Raw genomic sequence first — 20228 nt, forward strand, 5'->3', positions numbered from 1 at the left:
ACAGAGGTAGGCAGTTGAGGTACAGTGCAGAGCACAGTGATGCCATTAGATTCCCACCCAGGCTTCTCATGTCGTTCCACTCCACTGTCCTTTGAGGTGGGCTTTGGTCTCTTGCTTGTTACCTGGTGATCCCCAACATGGCTGTTCCAGCTCCAAGTCCGAGCTCCAGGAGAGGAAAAGGAGACAAGGCAAAGGGACAAAGAGAAAAACTTTCTCCTAGCAAAGCCTTGCCTTTAATTCCAGAAGGGAAGCCCTGCCCAGGGCCTTCACCTGCATGTCACTGGCAAAACTGAACAACACAGCCAGGTCTAGCTGCAAGGGAGGCTGGGAAATGAGGGCATTTCGCGGGCTGCTTATACAGTAGAGGGAGGCAATGACTAAGGGGCTTGTAGTGTCTGCTGCACTGTCTCTCTGGGGGTCGTCTTGGTTTCTTCTTCTTTTTTTTTTTTTTTTTTTTTTTTTTTGCCACGCGGTGTGGCTTATGGGATCCTAGTTCCCTGACCAGGGATTGAGTCCGGGCCCTTGGCAGTGAAAGCGCAGGGTGAACCGCAAGGGAATTCCCTGGGTCTTGGTTTATGGTCTCTACCTGTTGCTTATCTATCCTGGCCATCTCTTTCTAAGACTGGCTTTGTTTCTCCAAACACAGTGGGAGAAATGGCCACCCCAGCTGGGAACTGCATCAAGACATTCAGCTCCGGACCATTAATGACCTGTGTGGTAACTCCATGTCCCACTTCCAAATATCAAGGGCACAGGTGCTGATTGGCCCAGCTTGGGTTAGAAGAGAAACCTGATTGGTCTGGCTTGGGTAGACTATCTACTGATCAGCCAGTCAGGTGTGGCCAAGAGAGCAGCAGTAGGTAGGGTAAACCTGGTTGGGGAATGTGCATTCTCAGAGAAAGGGGTGTGTGGCTGAGGAGACACCTAAAGAACCATCTAGTTCAAGGAGTGAAGAAAGGACATTGCCATTGTGGGTTGCAATGTTGATACGGTAAAGATTAACACGTCCTTTGAAAGACCTCAAATACAGTGGAGTCACATAGGCATTACATTTAACTTATGCAAATTCAAATATTTGTATTCAACCAAAGTAGTTTTTTTCCCACACAATTTGGCTTCCAAACATGAGCCAGCTACTTAACTACTGCCTGACCAAGTGATCTTTTCTGGTGCTGGAGATTGCTGTTTTGGATTTGGGGGATATGGTACAGTATAAGTAATATGTTCTTTATGGAAAACTGCTGGGATTTTCAAGATTATTTTTAAGGTCAGGTGATGCTCACCCTTCTCACTGTGTAAGAAGCACCTTTAGAGGAAGATCATGCAAATCATTTTTCCCATTTCCTTCTAGTTTTAATCAGTATAAAGAATGCATTTGGTTTTAAAATATCAAAATACTTTTATTGTGCCTTTTTAAAAATAAAAAATCAATGATATTCATGGCTTCTGGCTCTTCCTCCTGTTTTTTTTTTTTTTTTTTTTTTTGGTGGCCTCTGGCCATACAAGAAAGGCAGGGAGAGAACAGATGGCTGGAGAGAAGGCAAAATTGAGGGTCTCTTCAAACACCACGGGAAAGGGGTGTGTCCACCTGGGCAGTGTGTGTTCTTTGATGACTGGGTACTTGGTCTGTCCTGATGGCCTGGGACTTGACCTACTGGGCTGTCTTGGTGCGGCAGAATGGGCAGCGTGAGATGGCGTTAGAAACCTGGGTTCCAGACCCAATTCTTGAATTTACTAGCTGTGTGACTTTAGATGGGCCATTTAACCTCTCTGGGCCTCAGCTTCCTCATTTGTAAAATGGGGAACATAATGCTATTTACCTCCCAGGGCTTGAGAGAGGATTAGACGAGAAGTGTTTTGAACACCGCAGAGCGCCATATAAACATGACTCACTGTTATGGAAGCGATAAAACTGGTTGCTGTTCACATTTATTATAATCAATTCAGATATAAATGCACTATACCATGGCCTCAATAGCCCTGAGGTTACCATTCTGTCCTGTGGCCCCAGTACACGCCCAGGGTTTTCTCAACTGCGGGCTTCTCAGAGCTCCTTGGAGGTGTGACATTTGGGTTTGTCACTACCCAAACACATAATTGCATCTACCAGGCCTAGGAGTCTGAATTTCAAACTTATTCTTCATATGCCTGCGTATGTTTACATTCATAATATCTGTGAAAAGAACCCCTCTCCTCACACACTCCAAATTACAGTATTGTGCAAAATACCAGTCTAGGAAGCAACACACTAGGGTAGCAACCTTTAATGTCCTAAAAAAGCATCTTAGTAGTTTGACGCAGAAGAGTTACACTGACTCACGGAGGATCACGCGAGGCCCAGCGGGACGACGTTTCTAGTTCCTTCCACCAGGTTTAGAAAACAGAAGGCTCTGGCTGGATTTGCTGGACATTTCTCTCTTCAGCATCTCCCTTCCTTGGTCCATCTTTGGGGTGCCTTTTCTGGCTCCAACCTACAACAAGCAAGAGCAACAAATGCCCAGACTCTATAATTGTAGGGAGATCCCCAAATATTTCTTAAATGGCATTTTTTTTACTGAAAATAAAATCTTTGTTGTAAAAAATATTTATATACACACATAGATGTGAGCAAAACGAAGGTAAAATGATCCACCATTATCACACTACCCACAGGTAACCTTATTCACATTTTGTTGTACACTCTTCCAGATACACAGATAACGTTTCCTTCTGACATTTGCATCTTTTTTTGAACCAGCAGTTTCTGATTATAGGCAATTTCATTGGGATGGACTTTCTCTCGAAAAGCTGTTACTGAACTGAATGCCTTATGTCTCTGATGTCTTAGGAGGGTAAAATGCAGCATACTCTAGGGGGTCTGTCTCACCCTTTTCTGAGCCCTACTCCTGGACCCAGGCAGCCATGTGTGTAACTCTGTCCCTGGTCATAGCTGATCGGGCACTTGGCATGGGCTGGGCTTTTAAGATGGTCACTCCCAGGATTTGGGGTTATGGGCTCTAAGATGCTACTTGCTTCCTGGGCTGGTCCTTTGAACTGGGGGACCGTGAGGTCATTCCTTCCTGTCACATGACTGGAGAGAGCAGAGATCAGGGGAGCCACACAGAGACACAGAGAGGAGATACGGCCTGTGTGTGCGTGTGCGCATGCTTGTGTGTGTGTAAAAGAGATGATGCCTGAGATCTGATGGCTTACCAGTTCTATTTCGAGGCCAGGCTCTCTTTCAGCTCCCAGTTTTTATGAGGCACTCACCCCTATATCCTTAAAAAAGCCCCCTCCACCCCCCCTTTTTTTTTGCGGTACGCGGGCCTCTCAGTGTTGTGGCCTCTCCCGTTGCAGAGCACAGGCTCCGGACGCGCAGGCTCAGCGGCCATCGCTCACAGGCCCAGCCGCTCCGTGGCATGTGGGATCTTCCCAGACCGGGGCATGAACCCGTGTCCCCTGCATCGGCAGGCGGACTCTCAACCACTGCGCCACCAGGAAGCCCAAGGCCCACTCTTGGGGAAGGAGTCGCCCAAGTTACACTTGGCAAGGAACCTGGAGGAAACCTTTCTGTACTGAGGAGATCCTAGACACCAAACTTCTAAGCTCAGGCTGGAGGGCAGGGAGAATGGGAAGCTGGCTCTTTGCTCTTAGCCGAAGCACCATCTGCCCTGCTTCTGTTAAAGCCAGAGGCAGCGTGAAGTTCCAGGGTGTCTCACATCTCAGAGAAGCACAATGTTCCCACAACATCCGGGGCCCATCCCAATATCTCCTCTGCCATTTCACATCCGCAGGTGGTCCTCAGACAAAACCTAGATGTAGGGCAGTTTCTGCCTCCTCCCAGCTCAGTCATATATGTGAGTGAATAAGTAACAAACTTCCAGTCGTTTCCACTTTGCAGGGTGGCAAACGTCTCAGATCAAGTGGGGCCCTCAGGATGCTCTCTATCCTCTTAACATCCTGCTCTGGGGAGTAACCACCTTCTGGTCTTAGCACAAGGATGCTGGTTGAGAAGCTTCTATTTTCCAAATATATCCCTCACCTAGAATATCTTCGTTTCTTCCCATGATAATTTGGTTGCCTCAGCATGACTGTGGCCTTTTATCAAACTTGAATGTCTCCTCTCTCATATTCAACCAAAATGTGTTTGGCTTTCTAGCTTCCTGGGAGCTCGCCTCTACTGTCTGCAAAGTGGGAACGTGGACTGGCTTAATTCCAGTTCCAGGGCTGATTTGTCAATGGCAATGTTTCAACATGTTCAAGATTTCATAGTCTTAATTCTCAACTTTGAAGAGAATTCTAGAGGATGCTTCCTTGAAATTTAAGAAAAATGCCACTGGAAATGTATCAGGTTTATTACCTGGAGGTTTATAACCTAAAGGAGGAAAAGCTAGCACTCACCTGGGTGTCAGACCTGCACTGATTCCCAGCTCTCCTACTGAGCTGTGTGGCTCTGGACAAAGAAAGTCTCTGAGCCTCAGACACCTCATCTGTAAATTGGGTATAATAACAACACCCACCCCATAGGGTTGTTGTGAAGCCAAACACGTCGAGTGTTTGGCTCTGTGCCCGGCACATGCCAAATGCTCAATACATAATAGATGTGGGATAACTGTCCACTGGGCTTCCTGCTGACGTTCTAGGGTTTTCTCTCTTCTCTCTTCTGGCTCACCTGGAAACGTGAGTTCTGCATCTTTGAGTTCTTCATCAGCTCTCCAAACATTCGTCGCTTTAACACAGAAAGAATATTGACAAAATTTAGCTTATGTTCTTCTTTGCCTTTTGCATCAGAGCAAAATGGATTTTTCTCAACTTTCAGATGCTACCCATTTGGATGGAATGTTGAGCCTTCCTAGGTGAGGAGGTGAGGATAGAGGTCTGCCGAAGCGGGTGTGGCTTTGGGGTAACGCTACACTGTCCTGCTGCACCTTTTAGGGAATCTCTGTTCCAGATTCCAGCAGAGAAGGAGGTGGTCAACCAAGAAGGTTATGAAGGATACTGTATTCTTCTTGGAGGACAGATCTGCTTTAGCTGGAAGCAGAGCCTCCTAGATCAGTGGAAGAGGCTGTAGATGTCCAGTGGCTTTCCACCCAGTGGAAATGTTGAAAGCCCCAGTGGCTAACCTCCCTGGCAGGGACTACAGGGGCCTGTTGGCAAGCCAGCATCACTGAAAACCTGGAGCTTGCCACTCCCCTGGGGTTTGATGACTATTGCTGACCCTGATCTGCTCAAGACCCTGCACCTCAGGGGCAGCTCATGAAAGAAAGAGCATCCCCTAGGCACTGGAGACACAAAAGTGAGAGGGAACTGGGGTCTCCCTTGCAGACTGACACTCCGCAGGTGAATGTGCAGTGGTGTCAGGAAGGAGACGTTCTCCTAGAGCCCTGAGCATCACTGGGGTCGCCAACCTGATTCCTACAGCGGCCAGGAAAGTAAAAGAAGTGGGTGAAGTGAGCTGGGGTGGTGGTGGACAGCAGCAAACACACGAGCCCAGCGCCTTTCTAAGGGGCCTGGAAGATGGAGGCTTGTGATGGTGGCTTGTGGGTCTGTGGGCCTAGCATCGCCAGATCTTCCAAGTTTCCCAGAGAAGCTGGAAATCCAGAGTATTCCAGGAAACTGCCCTATTTTGAAATGTAACTTAAAAAAAAACTCCCATGAGCCAAATGGAATATATCTGTGGGCTGCCATCTTGCGACACCCGCTTCAGAACCTCCCTGGCTTGGTGTCTAGTTGGTGCTCAGTAAATGTTGGAGGGGTTGCCAGATAAAATACAGGATGCCCAGTTAAATCTGACTTCCAGAATGAAGCCAACAAATTTGTGAGTGTGAATATGCCCCGTGTAATATTTAGGACATTTATACTGAATAGCTTTTGTTGTTTATCTGAAATTAAAATTTAACTGGGCATCGTGTTTTTTGTTTGTTTGTTTTCCCCTAAATCTGGCAACCCTACCAGGTAGTCACAAAACTCAGGGAGGAAATAAGGCTGTCTTTTGGGACAGGGCATAGGTGCTTACAAGACTCTTCCATTCTCCCAGAAGGATGCTAACTCTACCCTCAGAGGACTGTCCGTGAAGGCTGATGGGCCCGTATTGAACTGACAATTGCCCTCCACGCATTTTCCGTGGAGAAGGCCTCGAGCCTGCAGCCACTCAGTATTTATCACAAACTCCGTTGAGACAATCACTATCCAAATTCCCAGATATTATAGAGCAGGGGTTAGTTTTAAACCAACAGCCTTCTTCTCTCCCACCCCATCCCCCCCCCTTTTTGTTTGCAGAACCGTTTATCCAAGCAAAATCCCATGAGGAACTTGGAGTATAAGATAACGGAGAGCTTCTCTGGCGGGAGAAAGGTGTGTGTGCTTTGAGAGTCACACCCTTCCATGGCACCCAAAGGCTCCAGGGAACCCCAGTTTGAACATTGCTGCAAAATTCCTTCCTGGATTAAGTTCCATCAGTGGGCAGCTGGGCACTGAGGGCAGAGCCTGGCCCCTGTGCACCTGCTTTTCCTGAACTTTACTGAACTCACTGGGATGTGATGAAGGGGGTGGGGGAGGGTCTTTTTCTTTAGCCTTCTTCTATCCGTATGCTGCATAGGCCTGGCCACATGGTTCTACTTCATCATTGTGGGCGGAAGAGCACCACCCGAAGCCCCTCCAATCCCACGCCCCTCCTACACAACATCTACCAATTGTGGGGCTTCCCTGGTGGCGCAGTGGTTGAGAGTCGACCTGCCGATGCAGGGGACACGGGTTCGTGTCCCGGTCCAGGAGGATCCCTCATGCCGCCAAGCGGCTGGGCCTGTGAGCCATGGCCGCTGAGCCTGCGCGTCCGGAGCCTGTGCTCCGCAACGGGAGAGGCCACAGCAGTGAGAGGCCTGCGTACCGCAAAAACAAACAAAGTAACAAACAAACAAAACACACAAGTGGCACAGAGGAAGCCAGAATCTTGAGAATACCTGGGCCCAAGGAAATCTTGGAAGATAGTGAGTTAAAGAGAATAGTGAGCATAATGACGATGGTAGGAGAGCATGTATGCTTTGTGGTCCTATGTGCTAAGGGTTTTGTATACAAGCTCCCATTGGGAAGGCTACGAGCTAGGTGCCATTTTTATTCTCATCTTAAAGAAGAGGGATCTGAGCTAATTAAGCAGAGGGAAGGTTAGGGGGTTTTCCTGGCTGAGACCACAAGGCAAAGCAGTGGTCACGCCGCTAGCCAGGACTTGATTGGCTGGAAATTTGATTGGCAGGAGAGCTGAGCGGCTTCTCCTGCCAGAAGCAGCCGGTGCCCTTCAGCCTTTCTTACACTTCAAGCCCTAAGAAAGGGCTTGCGTGCTTCCCAAGTGGCAACTTCTGTGCATTTAAAAATTTCCTCTTGAAAATCCCAGCCTTAGCCCTTTCACAAAAGGTATCTGGGTCCTTTCTTGGCCGTGGCCCTAGTCGTATTCACCAAAGAGAAGAGCACGTCCCATAAGAGCTGGCGGCTTTGGGAGGACCGGGGAAGGCGTCGGCTGGCTGGAAGCTCCCTGAAAGAAATAGAGGAATCCCCACCCATCCATGAGCTGCCTATTCTTCACCCTTAGAAACGGGGCTTGTGATGTGCCAGGCACTGCAGGCATTTTGCCATTTAACCCTCCCGCTGCCCCACGCAGTAGGCCCCTTGCTAACAGTTTTGGTTGCTTTTGTTGAGGAACCTGGGATACAGAGGTCAAGCCACTTACTCAGGGTCATTCGGGGCAGTGGTGGGGCTTGACCCCTATTTGTTTGACTCCAAATCTGGCCTCTGAACTCTGAGAGACACTGCCGGCTTCTCGAGTGATGTGGGAAGTGGATTCGAGTGAGCACGGCCGGGGCTGCGGTTCCCGTCCCTCTGCCACATGGACAGAGCCACAGGCCCAGTTCGCTGTGAAGGCCCAGCATCTTATACCAAGTCTCATTTTCACAGCCAGAGATATTAGTGTGGAAATAGGACTTTTGATTCTTGAAAGGTCTGCTTGGTGAAGAGATGGTCAAACATTAAAACTACAAACTCCATTTTTTTTGGGGGGGGGGCAATTCTGAGGCTTAAGATGTGTCATTTCATCTCAGTGCTTCAACCTTGCCACCTCTGTGAACGGGTGAAGAGTTTCAAAGTTTTATACAGGAGGCTAAAAAACTAAGGCTCCTTGTGAAAATACTAAGTGTAAAACTTAGAAAAGAGGAATTCTACTTTCTGTTCATTTCTGCTTAAAGACAACGAAGATATACTCCCTGGAAGGAACGGATGCCAAGACAGATGTATACAAGTGCCCTTTAGGATCCAGCAAAACATAAAATGTAATATTGTTTTCTTCCTGACAAACAGGGATTTCTGACAACATATTAACAACAAGCCTGAAATGCAAACCTGAGTCCTGGAGTGAAACCCCCAGGAGCAATGGTGCGAGGTATCCAAGGGGGCCACCCTGGTAAGGGAGACACAGAAGGAAGGGGTGTGGAAAAGTGAACCTGGGCGGGGGAGGGCAGCAGGTGGGGAGGAAATCCTGTTTCTGCCACTTAGTAGCCAGGGAAGGGTACCCTCTGTCAAATCAGCTTTCCCCTCTCTCTAAGGGGACGACACTTGCCAGCATCCCTTGCGGGTTGATGGGAGAGATGAAGCATGTGCGGTGTGGAGCAGATGCCTGCCTCTTGGTAAGTCTTTCCCCAAGTTGTGAATTCCACGAATTTGAAAGCTACTAGCTGTAGCTCTTCTGGGGACCCTGACACAGGTTCAACTTGGCCATTTCAGACCCTTCTCGGCTGAGGGATGTCTAGCGCCAAACAGGCAGGCATGTCCCTTGCTATGTGTGTGAATGAGGCAGCCCAGGAATAAAGCATGTGAAGCCTGATTATATAAATCCTCTGGCTTTCAGTACATGACAATGGCCTTTTTTGGGCCCTTCGCTGTCCCATTCTGTGGTCTGGTGTCTCTGCTTTGGGGCCTAGTCTGCCAAGCCCTGGGAGCGGGGTGGGGGGGGCACTTCGGGGAGGGGTGAGCTCTGCAGAGGGCACATCAAAGGGAAAGTCACAACTCTGTCACTGGCCCAGCTCTCCCTGGCATTGCTTGGTGTGAAAGGAAACTGTCCTCTGCCTGAGGCAGCCCCATGACATATGCAGACTAAGGTCTGTGATGTTTAATTCACAGCAGTGAGCACTGGAAACACTTCATCCAGGCTCCCTCAGAGCAGGACAGCCACTTTTCATTTCTGGGGCTCTAAGCCAGAGAGACTGCTGTCTGGAAACCTATTGCCTGGAAGGTTCGCAGGATGGGGGGCAGGCTTCTGCAAGGAACTATCTGACCATCACCTCCTGGTTGAGCAGAAGGGCACCCTTCTATGACCTTGGCCTCCTTAGAGCTCATGCAGGCAACAAACACACACATACAAATACACACACATGCCAACACACAGCACATACTCACATGTACACACATACACGCAAGCATGCGTGTACAAATACACAGCCCCAAGTCAGAAAAACTGGAGTACTATTCTGGCTACTCAGAAGAGCAAACCCAGATCTTTATTCTCAGAGAGCTTATTCCTCGGTGTATCCCTGGCACCTGGCAGAACAATGACAGTCAGAATCGCCGCTTTTGAAAACACTCGGGCTGTTCACTCAACTGATTGTTGTCATCATTGCAGGAGGCAGGGAAGTCAGATCATGACGCTGGACACCCTTAAACTCAGTACAGTGCTGTGTGTCAATTATGTCTCAATAAAACTGGTGGAAAAAATAGTTATCTGGATAGAAAGAACAAAATAAAATACAGGAATTATCAAAAGTTAAAAAAATACAGACGAGCTAGACTATGAGTCTCAGAAAGCACTGTTCACAACAGCCAGGACATGGAAGCAGCCTAAATGTCGATGGAGGAGTGGATAAAGAAGATGTGGTACAAATATACAGTGGAATACTACTCTGCCATAAAAAAGAATGAAGTAATGCCATTTGCAGCAACATGGATGGACCTAGAGACTATCATACTATGTGAAGTAAGTCAGACAAAGACAAATATCATTTGATATCACTTATATGTGGAATCTAAAAAAAAATGATACAAATGTGCTTATTTACAAAACAGAAACAGACTCACAGACTTTGAAAACAAACTTATGGTTACCAAAGTGGAAATGTGTTGGGGAGGGACAAATTAGGAGCTTGGGATTAACATATGCACACTATTATACATAAAATATGTAATCAACAAGGACCTACTGTATAGCACAGGGAACTCTACTCAATAACTCTACTGTAATAACTTATATGGGAAAAGAATCTGAAAAAGAATAGATATATGTATATGTATAACTGAATCACTTTGCTGTACACCTGAAACTAACACAACTCTGCAAATCAACTATACTCCAATATAAAATAAAAATTAAATTAAAGAAAAAGAAAGTTTAAAAAAATAGAGGCAAGCTAGACTATGAGTCTCAGAGAGGTTAATCTAACACATATATATGGAATCTAAAAAAAAAAAAAAAAAAACAAGGTTCTGATGAACCTAGGGGCAGCCAGGAATAAAGACACAGAGGTAGAGAATGGACTTGAGGACATGGGGAGGGGGAAGGGTAAGCTGAGACGAAGTGAGAGAGTGGCATGGACATATATACACTACGAAACATAAAATAGATAGCTAGTGGGAAAGAGCTGCATAGCACAGGGAGATCAGCTCAGTGCCCTGTGACCACCTAGACGGGTGGGATAAGGAGGGTGGGAGGGAGACACAAGAGGGAGGGATCTGAGGATATACGTATGCATATAGCTGATTCACTTTGTTATACAGCAGAAATGAACACCACACTGTAAAGCAATTATACTCCAATAAAGATGGTAAAAAAATAAAAGCTGCCTGAAGTCACACAGTAAATGGCAGAACAAGAGTCTAAACCTAAGTCTGCCTAACGCTAAAGCTATTCTGCCACCTTCCTTTGCAATGAGCGAATGCATTCTGTGCTGCCTGGATCCCACTGGGACCTCAGTTGGCTGTTTCTAAAGGGAGCTGAGGGGCAGCCTCAGAGGCTCTGCTCCGAGCAGGGACCTCTCACCTTCTGCTGCCTGATCGCCCTGGTGACCCTCTTCTCCTGGTGCAGCCACTCTTCCATGTGCGCCAGGGCCTCTTTCAGCAGCGCCTTTTCTTTGGCCTGTTTGTAGATGTCCTTCAGCTTTGCCACCTGTGACTGGTACATCTGAACCGACACTTTGCTCTGCCTGAGCACACAGGAGAGACAAAGTCTCTTTTCTCCTCAGCTTTCTCACTCACCACCAATGCTCCCGACCTGGGAGATCCTCAGAACACTTCCATATATGCCTGGTTTCACGGTTTCCTTACAAGTGGGGGGAAGGCTGAAGATGTGGGGACTAGAGGGCAGAATAAATAGCCCATTGGCTGTGGACGTGCAGCATGAAGGGGGCAACGGTTATGCTACCAGCCCCTCCCAATTTCCCAGAGAGGGTGGGGGAATGGATACCACTGAAAATAGGATGGAATTACGAAAAGCACACACATGGTGAAACATCAGACACATTTATAAAAGGTGCACCTTATTCCTTAACAGTAGGGTACTTTAACTGCTGCTTTCTTGCCCAGAGACTTGGGTCCATCAGGCCCTGAGTCACCATCCCGCCTCCCCACTCCACACCCAGGCCTCTGTCCTCTTGTCCTGGTCCCTATGGGTCTGCAGCTGCACCGAGGTTTAGCCTGGAGAATGGAGGCCTGGGCCTTTTGCCGGGGACACGGGCCATACATGAGCTGTTCAATGTACTCCTCGTATCGTCTCAAAAGCTCTTCTTTTCTCTGCAGCTGGTTCTTGAGTAGGGTGATCTTATCAAACACCAGGTACAGGTCTCTTTGTCGAAGCTGGTAGACTCTCTCCCTCTCTTTTGGGGAGAGGTGTTTCATGGACACGTGACCTGACATATCTTTGATGTTCATCAAAGTCCCGAGGGTTTTGCTCATGTCCATGTACTACGAGAAAGCATTTCTCAGGTAAGAGGCCTGGCCCAAGACCGCTGGTGGCCACTTTGAGGAGGCAAACATCTAATTCTGTTTCATTCATTTTCTGCAGTTGCAGAGAAGAAACACATGCTTTGCAAATGAGTGCATTTGGGGTTTTTAGTAGGACTTTCATTTTCCCCCGCATCCATTTACACTATGCCTTTTTGAGAATTGGGGGGAAGTGGGGAGGGGGAATGACAACAGACATAAACATTCATTCTTACTACCCAGTCTTCCAAGGAATTGGGCTCTGCAATTTCCAGCCTATGCTGGGATAGGAGATGGGTCTCGTGGAGCTACTGTAACAACTAAACATGTATGTGGAGTTGATGTTTAAACTATCTGCAGGGCACACAGGTTTGGACAGGAGGGGACTGATGCTGGGTATACATACCAGGTTTTCACTAAGATCTAAAGCGTCAGCCACATCCATTTTCCCTAACTTCTCAGAGACCATGATGGACCCTGGGCTGGAAAGGCCATTTTGAGGCTGAAATAAAAAAAAAGAAGAAAAACTCTCTTGGCATTCCATTATGATTTTCTACATCCAGAATAATAACCCAAAGAATAATGGAAGAACTGGAAAGTTACTAAAGAATAATTTGAGAGAGTTAATTTTTTTAATATCTTTATTGGAGTATCATTGCTTTACAATGGTGTGTTAGTTTCTGCTGTATCAAAAAGTGAACCAGCTATACGTATCCATATATCACCATATCCCCTGCCTCTTGCATCTCCCTCCCACCCTCCCTATCCCACCCCTCTAGGTAGACACACAGCACCAACCTGCTCTCCCTGTGCGATGCAGCTGCTTCCCACTAGCTATCTATTTTACCTTTGGTAGCGTGTGTGTGTATATATGTCCACGCCAAGAGAGTTGGTTTTAAATCCACTCTGACTCTGTGAACTGCTTTCTTTATGACTGTGCTCCTACCCCTTCAGAGCACAACTGCCTTTGAAATGATGCATCACTTGTGCCGTTCTTTGGCCACCGTCTCGTCTGTCTTCCCTTTAGGCCAGTGGTTCTCAACCGGGGGTGACTCTGTCCACCCTACCCCCTCCAGGACATTTAGCAATGCCTGGACACATTTGTGGTTGTCATAATTGCTGCTGGCGTCTAGTGGGTAGAGGACAAGGATGCTGCTAAACACCCCATGATGCATAGGGCAGTCTCCCAAACAAAGAGTTACCTGGCTCAAAAAATCAGTACCGCTGATGTTGAGAAGACAAGCTCCAGAAAAATGGAGACCATGTGGCTTTTGCTCACTATCTCCCTCCTTGTGCCCAGCATGGCACCTGTCACCGAGTGGTGCATAGTGGTCATGTTTGTTGAATGAACGAATGAAGGTTAAGTGGAAAATGGCCTCCCTCCTTTTTACTAAAGGAATCTCATTTCTGTGCAGCAGAAACCATACCCTCACAAAATTCGGCCCAACCTTCTCCTAGCTCTGGAACCTGGTGGGTGGGCATCCCTTCAGAACCTTTCCAGAGACAATGCAGATAGTGTTTGCAGCTGCATCTCCCTAAGACCCCAACCAGCCAGCTGGCTGCTGGAAGCCCAACTGACTGCATGGAAAGGCCACCAGACTGAATAGGGGACCTGATCTGAACGACTACAAATAACCATAACAAGCCTCCTTAAAAAATAAATTGGCTTTTAATGCTTGCCATGAGCCTCTCTTAGCCCTAGCATTTGTTGGCACTACCCTGAAACCCTCTGAGATTAAAAACAAAACAACTACAAAAATATAAATGCCCCCAAAGTGACTGTGATAGATAAGAGTGGACATATTTGTCTATGTACCTATGGAGATGAGAATAAAAGAGGGTATCTGAAGATGACAATAAACCGGGCAGATCTGCTGCAAAAAGAACCTGAGCTGCTGTTCAGTGTCTTCAGCTACCCTGAGCTGCATCCTCTGTACCTCTCCAGACGCCCCCTCTTTTCCTGAGGGGAGGGTCACTAAGGAAGAGCCTGGGCTACAGGATCCAAGCACACAGTCCCCACCCGGTCTCTGCAGGCTAGCAGACACACCACCAGGGACACACCCCTGGTGTGTCTTCAATCATTATTCTGTGACCTTGGGTGAGGTACTTGACCTCCTGAAGCCTTAATTTTTCTTATCTGTTAAATGGGGACAAAAATAGTAACTATGACACAAGGCTGCTACGATGGTTAAATGACATAAGGCATGGAGCCGGCTGAGCTCAACGCCTGGCACACAGTAAGCAGTTCACAGATGTCAGCTATTCTTCCTCCTGCTCTTTCATTTAATTACTGCCAACCTTGGAGGATTGAGAGTTGGGAGGTTTCCTGCTCTGTGGTGTCAGTGGTGGGATGAGGGCTTGTTGCCAAGGGGAAGGTCAATCTTGGAAGCAGGACCATCAGGACGTGAGATCCAGCTGAGCTCCCCACCTGGAGACAGTCCCTCTACTCCCAACCTCAGAGAAGGAAGATTCGATTTTACCAGGAAGACCAACACGTTTCTGAAGACTCACATCTCTAGACGTGTGAGCAAATGTCTAGAAAAATTGTAGGAGAAAATGCTGGTACAGAGAGGATGGCTTTATTATGTTTTCCAAAAGCTGGTTTAGACCAGCTGCCGCAGCAAGCCACAGTGACCTGAGCTGTCCATTGTCATGTGTCAGTCAAACACCTGATCAAACATCCATTTAGGATACACGGCACCTTCAACCTAACAATCAAATTACTTCTGAAAATCCTGGAAAACACAAACTATGCTCCCTAAGAAAGGAAGGTTTTCTTGGATAATACTCTTTAAATAATGTTTGACAATAATAACTATCATCTATTAAAGTGCTCGCTATGAGCTAGGCACTGGGATAATCACTTTACATGATGATCTCCTTTAATTTTTCCATCATCATTTTACAGCTGGGAAATGAAGTCCCAGAAAGGTTAGGAGCCTGCCCAAGGTCACAGAGCTTGCAGAGCTGGGATTAGGACACAGGTCTCTGATTCTAGAACTTGTGTCTTCTTAATCATCATGGCTCCCTTCTGCTGCCCTTTATGTGTTCATGTTTTTCAGTTTATAGCAAAAAGCAAATGTTAGGCAAGCTCATGACATAATGTTGTACATTAGCTTGTTGGATATTTTCTGCAGAATATAACATGTGATGTGAAAAGGAGGGCCCAGAGATTGACCTGGCCAGCATCAGTGCAATGCTATATCATGCTGTACATGATGGGAAGCCGCCTTTCTATTCAAACATTGGATCACTATTACGGCCAGGCACCGACCAGTCCATACAGGTGCCAGCCCATCAGGGAGGACCTGGCCTCGAACCAATGATGTATACAGTGGTGCCAGGGCACACGGCTCGTGTCTGTCCTCATGCCCACCCTCCCCACGTGTCAGTCAATGCAGAGACAAAGTTTCTTTGGTTACCGTTCCGATCTCTACTCTTGAAAAAGTTGGCAAGTCAGGTTTTACATCCAATATTTTCCGAACATTTTTTTCCATCCCGAGGGTCTTTAAGTCTAGAAATGATCCATCCATGTGGTCCTTGTGATCTATATAAGAAAAAGTTTACACTCAAAAGAAAGGCTCAGGAAGAAGTTACTGCATGTAAAAGTCACAGCTGCTATTTACTGGACCCTTACCACAGGCCAGTACTAATTAGCTCACCATCCTCCCTTGGCAGGTGAGGCATCGAGGCCCAGAGAGGTGAAATGACTTGTCCAAGGCCACACAGCTCATATGAGGCTGCAGCCTCCCAGGGCGGGGGCACTGAGGGGGAACCTTCGGCCACAGGTGTGAGGATGGACTTGAACCCAGGCTTCTGTGTCCTAGCCCAGGGCTCCACCCAGCAGCAAGCTTGGTTTCTTGAAAGCCCTATTCCCTCTAAAGAGGTTATTTATCCTGGGAAGTTCCCCAAGGTTGGTCCTTGCACAGCATCAGTCTATGAAAAAGTTTTCACTGGGCCACAGTGAAATAAGAAAAAGAGGGACAAGGTTCTGAGTTTTTCATGAAATCCTGTTTATTTAATATCAAGGCCTGCTCTTGACTCTGAGCTCATGCCTACCCATCTATTTTTTTTTCCTGCCCATCTTTTTTTATAACTCTGTTTTTTTAGTTAAGAAATGATGGGGATAGAAGATGGTGGTCCTGGCAAATTGGTTAGTCCCTAAAGTGAACCCTCAAGTCTGGGGTCCACGGTTCTCAGCACAGAGGGGGTGACTAGGCAGGAGGAAACTTACTTGACAAGCAGGCCTTCTCAAGTTCTTTAATTCGTGCACGAAGCTCAGATAAAGCCTCTTTCTGACACTGAATGACTTCCTCATGTCGGGACGCTTTGCACTTGGCCCCTAGATCACTGAAGGACTGCTCCTGTGGCCAGAATGGTGAGGACAGCAGCTTTATCAGTGATCACAACCTCCCTCTCTTGTATTTGAAGAAACATGAACAAATCATGGATTAGCAGCAACCCTGTCACTTACTTAGTACCTTGGAAAATATCATTACAGGGCTTCAGCAGAGAAGGAATTTAAAAATTTCATTTTGAATGCAAAGTCACATCTAGGAAGATTTCCAACTTTCCTACCTACTTAGCATCACTGTAAATAAGAGATCCCCCCTGGGTTCCCTCCCCATGTTTTCTTTCTTTTTTTTTTTTTTAATTAGTTTCTGCTTTATAACAAAGTGAATCAGTCATACATATACATCTGTTCCCACATCCCTTCCCTCATGCATCTCCCTCCCTCCCACCCTCCCCATCCCACCCCTCCAGGCGGTCACAAAGCACCGAGCTGATCTCCCTGTGCTCTGCGGCTGCTTCCCACTATCTATCTACCTTACGTTTGGTAGTGTATATATGTCCATGCCTCTCTTTCGCTTTGTCACAGCTTACCCTTCCCCCTCCCCATATCCTCAAGTCCATTCTCAAGTAGGTCTGTGTCTTTATTCTCGTTTTGCCCCTAGGTTCTTCATGACATTTTTTTTTAAATTCCGTATATATGTGTTAGCATACGGTATTTGTCTTTCTCTTTCTGACTAACTTCACTCTGTATGACAGACTCTAGGTCTATCCACCTCATTACAAATAGCTCAGTTTCGTTTCTTTTTATGGCTGAGTAATATTCCATTGTATATATGTGCCACATCTTCTTTATCCATTCATCCGATGATGGACACTTAGGTTGTTTCCAGCTCCGGGCTATTGTGAATAGAGCTGCAATGAACATTTTGGTACATGTCTCTTTTTGAATTATGGTTTTCTCAGGGTATATGCCCAGTAGTGGGATTGCTGGGTCATATGGTAGTTCTATTTGTAGTTTTTTAAGGAACCTCCATACCGTTCTCCATAGTGGCTGTACCAATTCACATTCCCACCAGCAGTGCAAGAGTGTTCCCTTTTCTCCACACCCTCTCCAGCATTTATTGTTTCTAGATTCCTTGATGATGGCCATTCTGACTGGTGTGAGATGATATCTCATTGTAGTTTTGATTTGCATTTCTCTAATGATTAATGATGTTGAGCATTCTTTCATGTGTTTGTTGGCAGTCTGTATATCTTCTTTGGAGAAATGCCTATTTAAGTCTTCTGCCCATTTTTGGATTGGGTTGTCTGTTTTTTTGCTATTGAGCTGCATGAGCTGTTTATAAATTTTGGAGATTAATCCTTTGTCAGTTGCTTCATTTGCAAATATTTTCTCCCATTCTGAGGGTTGTCTTTTGGTCTTGTTTATGGTTTCCTTTGCTGTGCAAAAGCTTTGAAGTTTCATTAGGTCCCATTTGTTTATCTTTGTTTTTATTTCCATTTCTCTAGGAGGTGGGTCCAAAAGGATCTTGCTGTGATTTATGTCATAGAGTGTTCTACCTATGTTTTCCTCTAAGAGTTTGATAGTTTCTGGCCTTACATTTAAGTCTTTAATCCATTTTGAGCTTATTTTTGTGTATGGTGCTAGGGAATGATCTAATCTCAAACTTTTACATGTCCCTGTCCAGTTTTCCCAGCACCACTTATTGAAGAGGCTGTCCTTTCTCCACTGTACATTCCTGCCTCCTTTATCAAAGATAAGTTGGCCATATGTGCGTGGGTTTATCTCTGGGCTTTCTATCCTGATCCACTGATCTATCTTTCTGTTTTTATGCCAGTACCAGACTGTCTTAATTACTGTAGCTTTGTAGTATAGTCTGAAGTCAGGGAGCCTGATTCCTCCAGCTCCGTTTTTCGTTCTCAAGATTGCTTTAGCTATTCGGGGCCTTTTGTTTTTCCAAACAAATTTTGAAATTTTTTGTTCTAGTTCTGTGAAAAATGCCATTGGTAGTTTGATAGGGATTGCATTGAATCTGTAGATTGCTTTCGGTAGTAGAGTCATTTTCACAATATTGATTCTTCCAATCCAGGAGCATGGTATATCTCTCCATCTATTTGTATCATCTTTAATTTCTTTCATCAGTGTCTTATAGTTTTCTGCATACAGGTCTTTTGTCTCCTTAGGTAGGTTTATTCCTAGATATTTTATTCTTTTTGTTGCGATGGTAAATGGGAGTGTTTTCTTGATTTCATTTTCAGATTTTTCATCATTAGTGTACAGGAATGCCAGAGATATCTGTACATTAATTTTATATCCTGCTACTTTACCAAATTCATTGATTAGCTCTAGTAGTTTTTCGGTAGCATCTTTAGGATTCTCTATGTATAGTATCATGTCATCTGCAAACAGTGACAGCTTTACTTCTTCTTTTCCAATTTGGATTCCTTTTATTTCCTTTTCTTCTCTGATTGCTGTGGCTAAAACTTCCAAAACTAGGTTGAATAAGAGTGGTGAGAGTGGGCAGCCTTGTCTTGTTCCTGATCTTAGTGGAAATGGTTTCAGTTTTTCACCATTGAGGACAATGTTGGCTGTGGGTTTGTCATATATGGCCTTTATTATGTTGAGGAAAGATCCCTCTATACCTACTTTCTGCAGGGTTTTTATCATAAATGGGTGTTGAATTTTGTCGAAAGCTTTCTCTGCATCTATTGAGATGATCATATGGTTTTTCTCCTTCAACTTGTTAATATGGTGTATTACATTGATTGATTTGCGTATATTGAAGAATCCTTGCATTCCTGGGATAAACCCCACTTGATCATGGTGTATGATCCTTTTAATGTGCTCTTGGATTCTGTTTGCTAGTATTTTGTTGAGGATTTTTGCATCTATGTTCATCAGTGATATTGGCCTGTAGTTTTCTTTCTTTGTGACATCCTTGCCTGGTTTTGGTATCAAGGTGATGTCGGCCTCGTAGAATGAGTTTGGGAGTGTTCCTCCCTTCTTTCTTTTTTTCTTCTAATGTTCTTCTAAGCTGGGGTTTCCACTTGTTGTCATTCTGGTCTCATCTCTGAACAATCACATCAGATTTGCTCCTGGAGGGGCTTTTTTTTTGTTTGCCGGCACCATGCGGCATGCGGGATATTAGTTCCCTGACCAGGGATCGAAACCGTGCCCCCTGCAGCGGAAGCACAGAGTCTTAACAACTGGACCGCCAGGGAAGGACCTGGGGCGGCTTTTTTTTTTTTTTTTTTTTTTTTTGCGTTACTCGGGCCTCTCACTCTTGTGGCCTCTCCCGTTGCGGAGCACAGGCTCCGGACACGCAGGCTCAGTGGCCATGGCTCACAGGCCCAGCCGCTCCGCGGCATGTGGGATCCTCCCGGACCGAGGCATGAACCGGTGTCCCCTGCATCGGCAGGCGGACTGTCAACCACTACGCCACCAGGGAAGCCCCAGGTGGTTCTTATCGGCCAACTTGGGGTAAACCTTCTTCTAAGACTTTGTGGCTGAAAATGTAGTCTGCAGAGCTGTGCTATCGGTACCAGCTGGGAGCTGTTCAGAAATGCAGAATCCCAGGCTCCCCCAACCCGAGACCTGCTGAGTCAGAATCTGCATTTCAACAACATCCCCATATGATCTGTGGACACCTTTGAGTTGAGAGGCGCCACTGTAAACTATCCTCTAATTGGCTGGTTTCTGGAAAAGTAAGTAGCCGTTTTGGCCATGTGTTTCCCCTGATATGCATGAAGAGAAAGACTGAAATACTATTGGTTGGTCTTGCACACACTTAGACACAAACCAGGACCCGCAGTAACGACTGGGATTTGTATCAATAAAATCAGCTGCGGTATATAAACAAAGTACCATTTCTAGACATTTCAATAAGCTTGCCTCTTCAAGTTGATCTCTGAGTTTTAGGATTCAAGCTTCATGTTAATTCCTCCTA

The 20228-nt window shown here is 46.1% G+C and overlaps 1 protein-coding gene across 1 annotated transcript in view; it reads right to left on the reverse strand.

Moving 5' to 3' along the window:
* Positions 1-2261: 2261 nt before the first annotated feature.
* Positions 2262-20228, reverse strand: part of LOC308611315 (forkhead-associated domain-containing protein 1-like) — a 90721-nt gene continuing 72754 nt past the window's right edge. The window contains exons 8-13 of the mRNA XM_081260142.1: positions 16223-16352; positions 15411-15535; positions 12395-12490; positions 11750-11970; positions 11051-11213; positions 2262-2471 (exon numbers count right to left, since the gene is read on the reverse strand). Coding sequence (XP_081116268.1) covers positions 2355-2471; positions 11051-11213; positions 11750-11970; positions 12395-12490; positions 15411-15535; positions 16223-16352 — 852 coding nt within the window. The 3' untranslated portion in view covers positions 2262-2354. The remainder of the gene's footprint in view (positions 2472-11050; positions 11214-11749; positions 11971-12394; positions 12491-15410; positions 15536-16222; positions 16353-20228) is intronic.

This window comes from Mesoplodon bidens (genome assembly GCF_964165515.1).
Source record: "Mesoplodon bidens genome assembly, contig: HAP1_SCAFFOLD_298, whole genome shotgun sequence".
Taxonomy (NCBI): Eukaryota; Metazoa; Chordata; class Mammalia; order Artiodactyla; family Ziphiidae; genus Mesoplodon; species Mesoplodon bidens.